Here is a 13,202-nt window from a genome sequence, read left to right on the forward strand (position 1 = left end):
TCTGTGTGTTATATATTTAAAAAGTCACTAAAATTGAATGAGTAGGTAAAATGAAGAAGTTTTCTTTATTTAGAACTCTACCTCTCAAATGACTGATTATATTGTTTGCATTGCCAGGCAGTCCTAGGGAAACAGGGGAAAACAACATGTGAAAAACTCAAAGGACAAATAACGCTGAGGTGGTCTGCCCTACTGGCAACAGAAGAAACGCTGTTTCCACTGGATCTATGCTCATTACTACTCTGATTTTTTATCCATGAGTAATTAAACACCTCATTTTGAGCAATTATTTTTTGTTCCTTTCCTCAACACAAAATGAAAATCAGATCTAGTTTTGAAAGAATTTCTTTGTGATCATTGATCCTGGGAGGTGCTATCCTCTATTTGCTGTCTTGCAGGGCTAGCCATGGATGGAGTTGATTTTGCCTTTATGTGTGGTCTGCCCTATGCATCTGTATTCTGTACCTGGTGAAACTGGTATTCTGCTGTTAGATATATAGTGTTTTGGCTCTAAATGAAGAGGAATGCATTGGTATTAGTGAAATTAACCTGAAATAGCACAGAGATGATGGAAAAATTAAAGACAGTTACATAAGTTCAAGATTGGTTTTAATTAGCTATTAAACCTAAATTAAGTCAGAAGCATGGAAGGATATGGCTCACATTTACAGATTGTCTTTTGAAAGAAATGCTCTTACAGCTTCTTCATGCGTTTGAGAACACATTTAGGTGTGTGTATATATGGTGTGTGTTTCACCAAACCTTTAAAAAGGTATTTCAGCAATCATTTTGCCTCTCTGACATGCCATGCATTACTTCTTGTCTTCAAATTGCAGCAGGGGAGGTTGAGACTGGATGTTAGGAAAAAATTATTTGCTGAAAGGGTTGTGAAGCATTGGAACAGGCTGCCCAGGGAAGTAGTTGAGTCACCATCCCTGGAGATATTTAAAAGACGTGTAGATATGATGCTTAGGGACACGGTTTAGTGGTAGACTTGTCAGTACTGGGTAAACAGTTGGACTTGATGATATCAGACGTTTTTTTCCCACCTAAATGATTCTTATGATTCCTTGTTGGATTTTACTAAATGTTTTTTCTGTGAGGGGAAAAGATAGTGGTGTAGTCATTAACAACTAGTAAACAAAACAATTAGTAGAAAGAAAAAAAGTAAAAAAAAAAAAAAAAAAAAAGGATACATCACTAGCATCAAGACATGGAGGAGTGGAGGAAGTGACTAGAACCTAGAGAACATGCAGAAGAATAGGGGGAATGTTCTTAACTGTGTCCATTTGTCAACAAGAGCCAACAACTGTTTGTCCATTTGCCGACAGTAGTCACCATATAATGTACAAGACAATCTTTGAAGGGTTAACTAAAATTTAGTAGTTCTCTGTGCCATCTGTAGACTATGGGAAGTTTCTTATGCTTAATCAAAGTATTCGCGTAAAAGAGAACCAATAATGACAGATGAGAGTATTGCAGCTATTGAGACCATGCAACGCTTAAACCTTCTGACTGCAAACCTGAATACCTATCAACTGATTCTCTTATGAAAGTATTGAAACATATACTCAGTTTATTCCAGTAACAGTCCTGCAAGTCTAAGCAGAAGCATGAACTGAAGTGATTTTGCTTTAGGAGAATTTAGTATGACTTCTGTACTCCCCTTTGTTCAGTAAGAGTAACTATGCATTAAAGAGTGTAACAATTTTCTCCTCCATGAACCTTAGTGATAGAGTTTCTCTCACCTAATTTTAGCTGTCTCAGTGACTCCATTGACTCAGTCTATTTGTGTCGTCGTCACCTAAGTTCCCTTTGTATGTAATGAGAGAAACAGAGAAACCTAGAGGGGACAGAAACCCTTCCAGAATAGGTTTTCAGAAAAACGGGCAGCCAATATTACACTAAATAGTAATAAGAAAAGCATCAACAACAAATTTTACATTTAGATACATCTTTTTATACAGAAAATCAGAAGTTCACTTTAATATCATGCATCAGTAACTCCATTAGAGAAAGACCTCATCCATCTTCCTGCCCTGAATTTATACTTACTACACAGAAAAATGCACAGAAAAGCTCATATAGTAGAAGGGCAAGAGCTGGAAAACTGATAAACCCTGTCTGTTTTGGCTATGTGGATGATATATACTAAAACTTGTACTAGGCCTTAAAACTTTCCACACAGTGGCACTGTACATCAAAAGCTAGGATGCATACAAACACGACTGGCATGTTTCCTTCCAGAATTTCTGGAACTGAGCTGTTCTGGCAAATTTTAAACAAGTACACCTGATTGCAAAAGGTGTGCCTCACTGAAGTGCTTGTTCCCAGTTCCATGAATTCTTGTCTTTGCTTAAATAGAACAACAGAAAATAAGGAAACTTCATGGTATTTTCAGCTTCTTTTTATTCAATCCTTTCTTAGGATTGTGAAGGCTATAGGTAATACACCACAAGTGCTACCATAAGTCAATAGGTAAAAACTGAAATCCATGAGAAAGCTTTCAGTATGTTTTTCAGTTAATTTTGTTTTTGTAAGTAGAAAGGAATTAGGGGAACATCTTTGCCTCTACTTCCATGGTCTTTGTCGGTCACATAGATCTATCCTTTGCTTCTACCTTTCCTGATAAATGTTATGACTAAACCTCTGTTTAATCTGAATGAGCAGTCACATAGCAGCTTCCTCTGACAAGAAATGACAAAATGATTATCAATTCAAGCTCCAGCTTCTGAGAAATCTGTTGAATGTCCACTTTAATCTTAGTGCAGAGTTACCAAAGACTTCAACGATGTTAGACAACCATTACTTTTCTGGTAGTAGTGAATCTGTGTATGTTCTGTATGAAGAGTTGGACATAACCTGGTTCATAACCACAGTGTTTACAGTTGTGATTAAAACATAAGATGCTACTCTCTTATCCTGTTGTTGTAATAGTTTTTCACAGGAGGGACATAGTAAAGGAGGGTGGTGGCGGGAGGGAAGCAGGAACACTGACATAAATGCAGCAAGAAAGCTACTGGATTGACCCCTCTGCTTTATTTGTTCCAGAATTCCAGCAGTGTTTCGAAGAACTCTTTCAGTTGTGACAAGGGATCACAGTAGGTATTCCTTTAATATTTGGTTTAGTAGTGTCAAGTGCTGTCGTGTTATTTGTGGTTTAGATTTTTGAGATAGCTTTCTCTGAGACATGTCCAGCTGTGCAAAGTTAATTTTTACTATCCCTCTGTGAGATAAAAGCTGAGCATATTTGAAGAGCTTACTTTTAACTTAGTGACTATCATCTTCTGATTATTCTATTAGGAAGGATATAGATATCAGGTAAGGTATCTGGTTTCACCCTCAACTGGGGGAAGGAGCAGAAGGTAAAGGAAACAGTATTTGTACATAATAGTACTTGTACAATTATTTGTATTATATTAGTGTCTGTTACAGTTTGGGGACTGGTTTTGGATTCACCTCAGTGTTTCTCAGAACAGTTTTCAAGATGGTATCTATCTGCAATATTTTACAGACCACTGGTGAATTTACTAATTTGTAAAGCATTTGTAGAGTTCTACAGAAAGAGACCTGTGCAGCCATAAGTATCTGTACGTTGTGGGGATTTTTGTTTTTGTTCTTCTTTGTTTTAACTCCCACATTTCTTGCACTAGTGTTTGTGAAAGTTAATTGTATTCATCTTACTGCTTTTCTACACTATTGGTTGTAGAGATTTTTTCATTATAGTTTTGATATGAAGAACTCTGATTTTTGGCTACCTCTATTTACATACTAAAATTAAGAATTTGACCTTTATAGATGTTTAATAAATCGTAATTTTAATGAAAGCTTTGCAAACATGAAATGCTGACTGTATCAGTCCAAGTTGTGATTTCTTCTCATTAATATACTCTGCTGCTTTTTTCTGAACTGCCATGTCTAATTTCTTCACAGAAGTGCAGACTTTGAACACATTATGGAGGAGGGCTATGAACTTGACCTCACTTACATCACGGAACGGATCATCGCTGTATCTTTCCCTGCTAGCTGTTCTGAGGAAACTTATCTCCACAATCTACAAGATGTAACACGAATGCTCAAATCCAAACATGGTGATAATTACTTGGTATGTATGTCTGTCTTAAGTGCTGCATCTTCTTCTGTCCTGCAGGAAGACCACTTGTAGGTTTACATGTGCCATTATAAACTAAAAGTCATTCATCTAAAAACTCTTGTCCACCTTTACAGCTTTATAAGCAAGAACAGAATTTTCAGTAATGTTATAATCTGTTAGATAAGGATAGGGATATTAAAAATACTTTTCTGCTGTTGGCACTGCAGTCTCTATTTTGATCGTAGGTATTCAAATGCTACAGAACAATTGCACATACTGTTTTAATTGTCCAAAGTATACTTTTAAGAAACCTATATGCTGCAATGTAGAATGTGTTTTTCTTTCCTAGCCATCTGTTAAATCAGGGTCCTCAGCTTGGGTATCTAATGGTCTTTCACCATCATGCCTGGGCTGTCTCTGGTATATGTAATAGGGTTACAGTTTGTCTGTTTGGTCAAACTCTTTCTCATTAACTTGATTTAGATGCATTTTTCCTGCTATTTAGTTTTCTGTAGGAAATTAGATTGTGAGCAAATCTCAAATGAGCTCTATGTGCAGAATATTTTTAAGTAATGATCCAAACTGTTACTTCTGTGCTGTTTTTTCCCTAGTATATCTGTAACCTATGACATGTATTGTCTCAGCTTGTTCTGTGAATGTGAACAGGGCCAGTATTTTATTTACGTTTTTTTCTTCTATTTTTAGTCAGCATGCTTAAACTATTAGAATCAAATTTCCACAGCTTCAGGAGCATAAACTTTACTAACTGCATAAATTGGTTTACAGAGTGAGTCCACCTAACAATTTAAATATACTATCTTCTGCTCACAAACAGAGGTGTCATAGATGTATTGTGGACTATCTGTTGTCCTCAAGACCTGTAATACTTACAATGTTGTCTGATGTTCTCAGAATGCCACCTTATTGCCCTTCCTTCCGTTCCACGTAGTGCTGGTAGCTTGTAAGGTACAATATACTAACAGTGTGAGGGTAACCTGGATGTAAAGATTTATGGTTTCCAATTCACCTGTTGTGAGTGGCCTTTCCCATATGACAGAAATATTTTTGGTATGTGGGAAATAATCTTGTAGTCTCATTAGAGTTAAATCTCATTAAATAACTGTATTACAAAAATCTTCTGTGTATATGGTAAGTGAGAGAGATTAGGTTGGGGAGATGTCCTCTCTTTAAGTGGGATTGCAGTCAGTTTCTCTTGCAACGTTTTGATCTGAGTTTAATTATTTATTTAAAAAATCTGTACCCAGTACTTTGGAAATCTGCAGACATGGTCAAAAGAAAATTCGATTCCATCTGTTCAAGAACGTTTCTGCAAATTTTCAAAATAACCTGGAAAATCATATCCAGGTTATAGAGCCAGAGATCTCATTTTTAAACTTTATCTGTTGTTTCTCATGTTTCAAAGATCCCTTAAATCTGCTTGAGAGACATATGTATAGCAGCAAAAAGCAAACAAACAAATTGAAAAAAAAGAAACATTAAAAAAAAAGAAAAAAAGAAAAACAGAAAAACCACCACCTACAAGTAAGCAATCTTACTGAAGCTGATGAGAACAGTTTTCTTCTTTCATTTGGTCAGGGCCTGAGCTAGCAGAAGCTATACTATAAATCAACATTTGTTGTTTCTTATCTAGCTGTTCTCTTTCTGGATTTTTGTACGTAGTAGATTGTTGCTGCTATAGTCAATAATGAGAACAGAGAAGGGGGAATGGAACACCCAAAGAACTGTGTTTGTTTGAAAAAGCAGCCATTTCATAGAAAGAGATTTAGTGGATAGAATAAAGCATCCTTTTATTCCCCAATAAAATGATCTCTTGGTTGCAAAGGAAGGCATGTTTTCATGCAAGATTCAAAGGCTTGGCTACAAATGAATGCTGTTTTTCACCAGCACTTTCAAAATATAATTAGTGCAAACATAAACAGTTTAAATGGCATAATCGTTTTGTCAACTGAAAAACTCAGTTTGCAAAAATAAATTAATCATATTTCTGTTTTAATCAATTAAACCAGAAATACATTTGTCATGCTATTTTAACAAAAGTTTGCCATGCATTGTGCTTGTAGGAAAGGAGTGGTGCTCAATTGTTCAGATAGTTTTAGCTTTCAGAAGAAACAACAACAAAATGTTACCAGTTTGTCTGTTTATCAGTTTGTCACTTGAGAATTTTTATTTCAGTGTTTATTAGTTACGATTATCAAAGCAGTTTTCCTGATGTTAATTTATAGCAGTGATAAATGAACAAGTTACCTTATCTCTCTTGCTGTATTTGGGTGTTCCAGTGGTATTTTTGTATCTACAGTGACTGAAAGGTAACAGAGTTCTTTGAAGAGTAAACTATTGTAAATTAATTCACTCTAGTTAGATGTGTGTACACATTAAGAATGAGGTAGTAAATACTATTGTCTAAATTCATGTTCAGTTCTTCTAGAAAAGCAAAAAAAAACCTCAAACCCACTGTGAAGATTTGTAAAATAAATAAATAAATAAATCAGTGATTACCCTGCAGCTTTAGCATATGTTAGCATTTGTTACTGGTTAGGCCAATATAAATGCTGTGCATTTACTTGGTCCTGCTTATGTAAATGATAAGATAATGCTTGTGTGCTGCTGTTGTTTTCCTAGTTGGAACTATTTGTTAATTTTAGCTCATGTCATATTTTGGCCACGTTCCTCTTTGCCCTGCATTATACTCCATATGAGGCCTGTGCTAACTTCAGCATGTAAGTTCAGTCCCACTTGGTGGAACAGTTTTGCCTGCTTGCTCTCCCAGTCTCTTCTCCTAAATGGAATGGGCTGCAGACTAGTGAATTTTTCCTTGGTTAGTACTTAATGTTGTTTTGACCACAGTACGCCTTTCATGTTCCAAAATTGCAGCCACATGCTGTTTGATTCTTTTTATTTTCCATTCTGAGGTTTTGTATTTGTGGTCATCTGATAAAAGAGCAGACCAAGCGTATCACACTTCAGTATCTTTGTAAAAGTCTCCATATTTTTTTTTTTTGTGCTAAAAGGCCTCCATATTTTTGTTCTGTTGCCGAGCATTCAGCAGAGTGAGAGAATTAATATTACCTTACTAGTTCAAGTTTCTTCACAGTTCAGGTTTAAATCATATAGGGGTGAAGAGTGTTTCCTCTCTGCTGTGTATAAGAAGAAAAGGCTTCTTTTTCCCCAGCTGCTTAATATTACTTCATTTTTTATTCATTAGACGAGGTCTTAAAATGTGGGGAAAAATCATTTAAGTTTCATAGAATGCTTATCTTTCCTGTACAAATCTATGTACCTATACCTTGATTATACCAAAAAGGGGCTAAAAAGAATGCAATTCATCTTCCACTTACATCTATTTGCAGAATATGCTTCTCATGAAAGCCTTTAGTGAACGCTTCTTTTGTTTCATGTGAAATGTTGGATCCGTGTCTTCTGGTCTCCATTCTGAGATGACAACTACTGTAGCATCTCAGTTTGATCTCTACTGTATAGGTTGACAGGAACTTGGCTACATCCTAGGATTTGAGTTTGGCACCTGATATCGCAGTGACATATCCGTCATGAAAAAATGTGTATGATAACACACAAGAATTGCAAACTGTTCTTAAATATGAATACAAGATAGAGGGATAAAGAAAAGTTCTCACACAACAGTATTTGTATATGTGTATATATACATATATATAATACAGTTGGTCTTTCTGGAAGAATAACTGTAGTCTTAATTTCAAATGTTGATACGTCTTCCTGATCCAAAATAGTATGGGCAATGCATATATGAATTTTTGATTGCTGTTTAGCTCTGTATCAGTAATCTGTTTAAAATTCAGACAGATTATTAGAATAAAGACTGTGTTCCTAATTTTATATGGGTGTTTTAAACTTTCTTTTTTTTCAGAGTTTGAGGTCAGTTGAAGTGATGAATGACCTTTATGGTCAATATCATGTGTGATTCCATAACCTTATGCAACTTAAAATATAAGCAGTTTTCTTAGATACCATGCTAGTTATGGTTTTTTTTTTTTTTTTTTTTTTTTCCTTTCTCTGGATGTAATTCTTGTTCAAAAACTGTAATTTTTCCTAAAGATGGTATAATGTCTTCCTGCTTCTCCTTTGTCCATGAAGAGCAGGCATCAGCTTCAAAGTGATTTAATGTAGCCTACTCAGCTCTTAGCTTGTTTGCTGAGACTGTTCATGCCAAGCACTCAAATTCAAATATATAATACATAACCACCCTCCTGGACTTTTCCTTTCGAATTTTTGAACTTTTGAATCTGCTTTACAGTAAATTTGCAGTGTCCAGATCTCTCGGTATACCCTCAACTAAAATAAAAAGATATGAAATAAATAGAATGTAAACAGTTTTACTGCCCTTTTTTGAAGTGTGCATTTAGTTTCATCATATAATAACTGAGTTTACTCTAGGGGTTGCCTAAATTACATTTGCTAATGTTACCTGACTTTAAATGTTAATTTAATTCAGTAAAATAGTAGGCAAATCTGAAGTCCTACCACCGCCATTTCTACTAATAATCATCTGTTTAAAGTACAGTGACTTACTACATAAACGGTGAAGTCTTGATCATTGATATATTTTCTTTTTTTCTGAACAGGTTCTAAACCTTTCCGAAAAGAGATATGACCTTACCAAGCTTAATGCAAAGGTATTGGCTCACTTCCATAACCTGCCTCTTTTTCTATAGCGTTAAATAGAACTTAATTGGCATGATAAGCCTTGAAGCTATACAGGCCTTGATACAGAGTAAGATACCTTTTGGAAGATCATAAAAAAAACATATGCCTCCCTTCTGTATTTTTATTTTCCCCCAAGTTCTGTTTTGTGCCTGTTACATCTGTGCTTTACAAAGCTGTTTCTGTTGTTTTCTTAGACTTTACACACAGTAGCCTGTTGTGGCTACTGGAAAATTCCTATTGAGTGAAGTAAATTTTGCTCCAAGCATGCTTTTCTTTTGCACTCATGGGATATTAGGGGTTATATATTGTAACATAAAGTGTAATGACTGAAGCTAGTGAACTCAATTCAAATGTGAGCTTTCCTTTTGTGTTGTCTTTTCATAGTTGCTTTGTAAAATAGAGACATAAGGAAAGGACCTATAAATGTCTTTTGCTTTTCCTCATACCCTTTCCCTTCTCACTGTTGTATTTATTGTATAAAATGAAATGCAGTTGCTCTTCAGCAGCTATTATAAGGTGTGAGTAGCACAGATGTACATTCATAGTAGTAGATTTACATATGCTGCCAGAGAAGAATACTAAAAGGACTCTTAATTTTGACCTAATGAGTACATTACTTCACTACTGGGTTCTTCACAGAGAGAGAGGGTGGTTGCACACTGGAACAGGCTCCCCAGGGAAGTGGTCACTGCACCGAGCCTGTCTGAATTTAAGAAGAGATTGGACTGTGCACTTAGTCACATGGTCTGAACTTTTGGGTAGACCTGTGCGGTATCAAGAGTTGGACTTGATGATCCTTAAGGGTCCCTTCCAACTCAGGATATTCTATGATTCTATGATTATTGACCATGAAGGATTTAAGTTGTTCATGGTTACTGCTTTTGTTAATGTTCAATATTGTTACTGTTAATTAAGTATATAATAGTTTGAGTAAACGGTATTATATAGTGACTAAAGTTGAACAGAAAATATGAATGAATCAAATCTGTTGTACACAAAGAAAAGAAAAGAAATTGCAAACTTAATAAAAATAATCACAAAATATTTGCTCAGGTCAGTCAACATTCTTTGTTCTAATTTTGACATTATAAGTATTTTACTATTATTAAATACCTGACTTTCTAATTGAAAATTCTTTTAAGGTCTTCAGAAATGTTGTGATGTATCAGTGGTTGGTGGGTTTGGGGGAGAGGTTTTTTTTTTTTTGTTGTTTCTTTTTACAAAATGCTAGGGTTATTTTTTTTTAATTTTTTTTAAAGAAAAAGAAACACATAAACATATATTTACATCATGGCATTCAAATGTAATATGAAATGATCTGCAAGGGTTGGAAAAAGAAAGGAGACTCCTAACCATCAGAAGTTAGAATTTTAATACGGAGTATTATGGTAAAGGTGACTCTTGTTAATGTTATTTGTTTAACTGCAGATTATGGATGTGGGGTGGCCTGACCTCCATGCACCACCTCTTGATAAAGTGTGCACCATCTGTAAGGCTATGGAGTCATGGTTGAACAATGATCCTCAACATGTGGTGGTGATTCATTGCAAGGTGGGTGAGCTTTGGGAGTACTCATTGACTATCAGCTTGAAATCATTCTCAAAAAGGTTGTCCTTACTCATTAAAAAAAAAAAAAAAAAAGTTTGCTCTTTTCAGTGTTGGAAACGGTGTGCCAAATCTTCAGTTGATTTAAGTAGGCCTTATTCTACAGACCCTATAGGCTTGTTATCTCTTCCTTTTTGTAAATAATGTTCTAGCTTCTACTCTGAGTATAGCATGCAGTTATGTTAGTTTGCTTTTTCAAACTCAGTAGTCAGTGCAAGTAGTCAGTTGGGCCCCTCGCTACAAGAAGGACATCGAGGTGCTTGAGCGGGTCCAAAGAAGGGCGACGAAGCTGGTGAGGGGCCTGGAGAGCAAGTCCTACGAGGAGCGGCTGAAGGAGCTGGGCTTGTTCAGCCTAGAGAAGAGGAGGCTCAGGGGTGACCTTATTGCTCTGTATAAGTACATTAAAGGAGGCTGTAGCGAGGTGGGGGTTGGCCTGTTCTCCCATGTGCCTGGTGACAGGACGAGGGGGAATGGGCTAAAGTTACGCCAGGGGAGTTTTAGGTTAGATGTTAGGAAGAATTTCTTTACTGAAAGGGTTGTGAGGCATTGGAACGGGCTGCCCAGGGAGGTGGTGGAGTCACCATCCCTGGAAGTCTTCAAAAGACGTTTAGATGTAGAGCTTAGGGATATGGTTTAGTGGGGACTGTTAGTTTTAGGTCAGAGGTTGGACTCGATGATCTTGAGGTCTCTTCCAACCTAGAAAATTCTGTGATTCTGTGATTCTGCTATTTCTGTGAATTTACTTAGATTCTTGATTTTTTCCAGCTCAATGGCAAACTCTTTAGAAGAATTTCAAATTCTGTGACATTTATGGATTTTGTTGTTGGATAAAGCTAGGCAACAGTTCACAGGCTTGACTTGTTAGTTGGGTCCACATTGCAGATCAACAGAGGTTAAGTGTCCAGATGGCTTTCAGTATGCTAAAGTGGGTGTTCAGGCAATTACCGGCACAACATAATACTGTTTTCTGGACCACATTTTTTGTCTGTATTGGAAAACATGTCCGACAATGTTGAATATAGCACAGTGACTAATAGTTCTGACTAATAGTTCATCATCCCTTTACAGAATAGTATGGTTGTAGGAAATGAGGATATTAAGTACCTCCTGGACCGAGACAGGTTCTAACTGTCTGGGTAACTGCAATGTCATACAGTAATGCTATTATTGTGCAGTGCTGCTTCTTCTCCTTGCTCACAATGAAGAGAAATAAAGAAAAGCCTTAATTAAAAATAAATAATATAAATTCAGAACTGAGTTGGCAGTTGTGCTGGTGATGTAAGACAAATCTGTCTCTGTATTGCAGGCAGATACTACTTCAAACAGAATGTAGGTGTTCTTCAGGTCAAGTTGTATAGTCCCCAGTCCTCTATTTCTTGCAGGCAGAATGCCATGATTGTATGAAACACTACTGAATTCTTACTAGCTGCAGGACTGCAGCCAGAAGAATGGCCCATACATGGGACAAAAAAAAAGGAGGCAAAATATTCCTATGTATTTTTTTTGGTGAATTGGTAGTGTATAGTTGATTAATACCTCCTGGTAGTAACTTAAATATTTCCAAACACAAAAATAGGTGTAGCTATCCTGTGTCAGCTGAGAGTGTGAGAATGTTATGAAATCAGAGAGAATTACCACTTGGTAAATTGTACTGAATTTAAGTCATGTAAACTATTTAATAAGATCCATAACATTTTTTAAATACTCCATAGAAAAACAAGCAGCAGTTGTAAGTCTGAGATGCTGTGGGGTCAAGGAGGTAAAAATGACAAGACCTGTCAGAGATAATATGCTTTCCAAAATATGTATTTTATAACATTTTGTAACAGAAGTTGCAACATTGTCTAGACTTGTCTTAAATGATCACTGAAAAGAATTATATAAAATAATTGATAGAACCCTTTACTACTGTTCTTTAAAAAAAAAAAAATATTGCCTTGTTTTGGTATGAAAAGATAGCATTTTAAATGCATGTTTAAGAAATAATTAAAAGTTTAAAACTATTAAAAGTAATGAATCTAACATTAAAAAAAAATACCAAGAAAACTTAGTATTATGGCTAGGCATATATAGGAGTTAATGTGTTCACCTGAGGACCCAGCTCTTGGATATGAATGAAGAGCTAGGAAGTCATTTGCTAAGTGATATTTTCAAACACAGGCTAGGAATTAAAGTTCCTATGTTAAAGTTTCAGTATGATACAGATAAGTCTTCAGCCTCTTAAACTGATTTCCACTGCGTGCAAGAGCTTCTGAGCACAGAGGACAATGATTAGTGCAAATAACATGATGGGAAAAATTCATCACTGCAGAATAGCTAGATACAGGCTTTGCTCTGTGTGATGTTGCCATCCATTTGTGCAAGCTTTCCTCTCCATCACGTAAGACTTGACAGACGTGTATAGAAATCATGCTTAGCATTTTTCGTGTCACCTTGCAATAGAGAGAGATAAGCTTATGTCCATGAATACTACCATTGAAACAACACAAGAGAGGCATGTCTTAAAGTTCTTGTTTAGCATGGGTCTTAAGCAGAACAATGTTCAATGATATGCAGTATAGATTAAATAAGTTACCATTTCCCTTTTTCCCAATACAGGGAGGAAAAGGAAGGATAGGCGTTGTCATATCATCGTATATGCACTTCACCAATGTTTCTGCAAGGTAAGCTATGAATAATGGAAATAAATGAATGTATATTGTGCATTTTTTACAATTAGAAAAAGATCAGAAAAAGATGTCTTGTAATTGTGGAGTTGCTCAATTCCCTCCTTAAGGTTTGCTAGCCAGGGTTCTCAGGAGTC

At 35.9% G+C, this 13,202-nt stretch overlaps 1 protein-coding gene across 8 annotated transcripts in view; it reads left to right on the forward strand.

Annotated features, from left to right (window-relative positions):
* The window catches only part of TNS3 (tensin 3), a 247,068-nt gene that overhangs the window by 124,452 nt on the left and 109,414 nt on the right, over nucleotides 1-13,202 (forward strand). For all 8 annotated transcript variants that reach the window (XM_068674803.1, XM_068674806.1, XM_068674804.1 and 5 more), the window contains 5 exons: nucleotides 3,052-3,101; nucleotides 3,934-4,105; nucleotides 8,713-8,763; nucleotides 10,223-10,345; nucleotides 12,998-13,062. In XM_068674803.1, coding sequence (XP_068530904.1) covers nucleotides 3,052-3,101; nucleotides 3,934-4,105; nucleotides 8,713-8,763; nucleotides 10,223-10,345; nucleotides 12,998-13,062 — 461 coding nt within the window. The remainder of the gene's footprint in view (nucleotides 1-3,051; nucleotides 3,102-3,933; nucleotides 4,106-8,712; nucleotides 8,764-10,222; nucleotides 10,346-12,997; nucleotides 13,063-13,202) is intronic.

The sequence above is a fragment of the Anas acuta genome, chromosome 2 (assembly GCF_963932015.1).
Source record: "Anas acuta chromosome 2, bAnaAcu1.1, whole genome shotgun sequence".
NCBI lineage: Eukaryota > Metazoa > Chordata > Aves > Anseriformes > Anatidae > Anas > Anas acuta.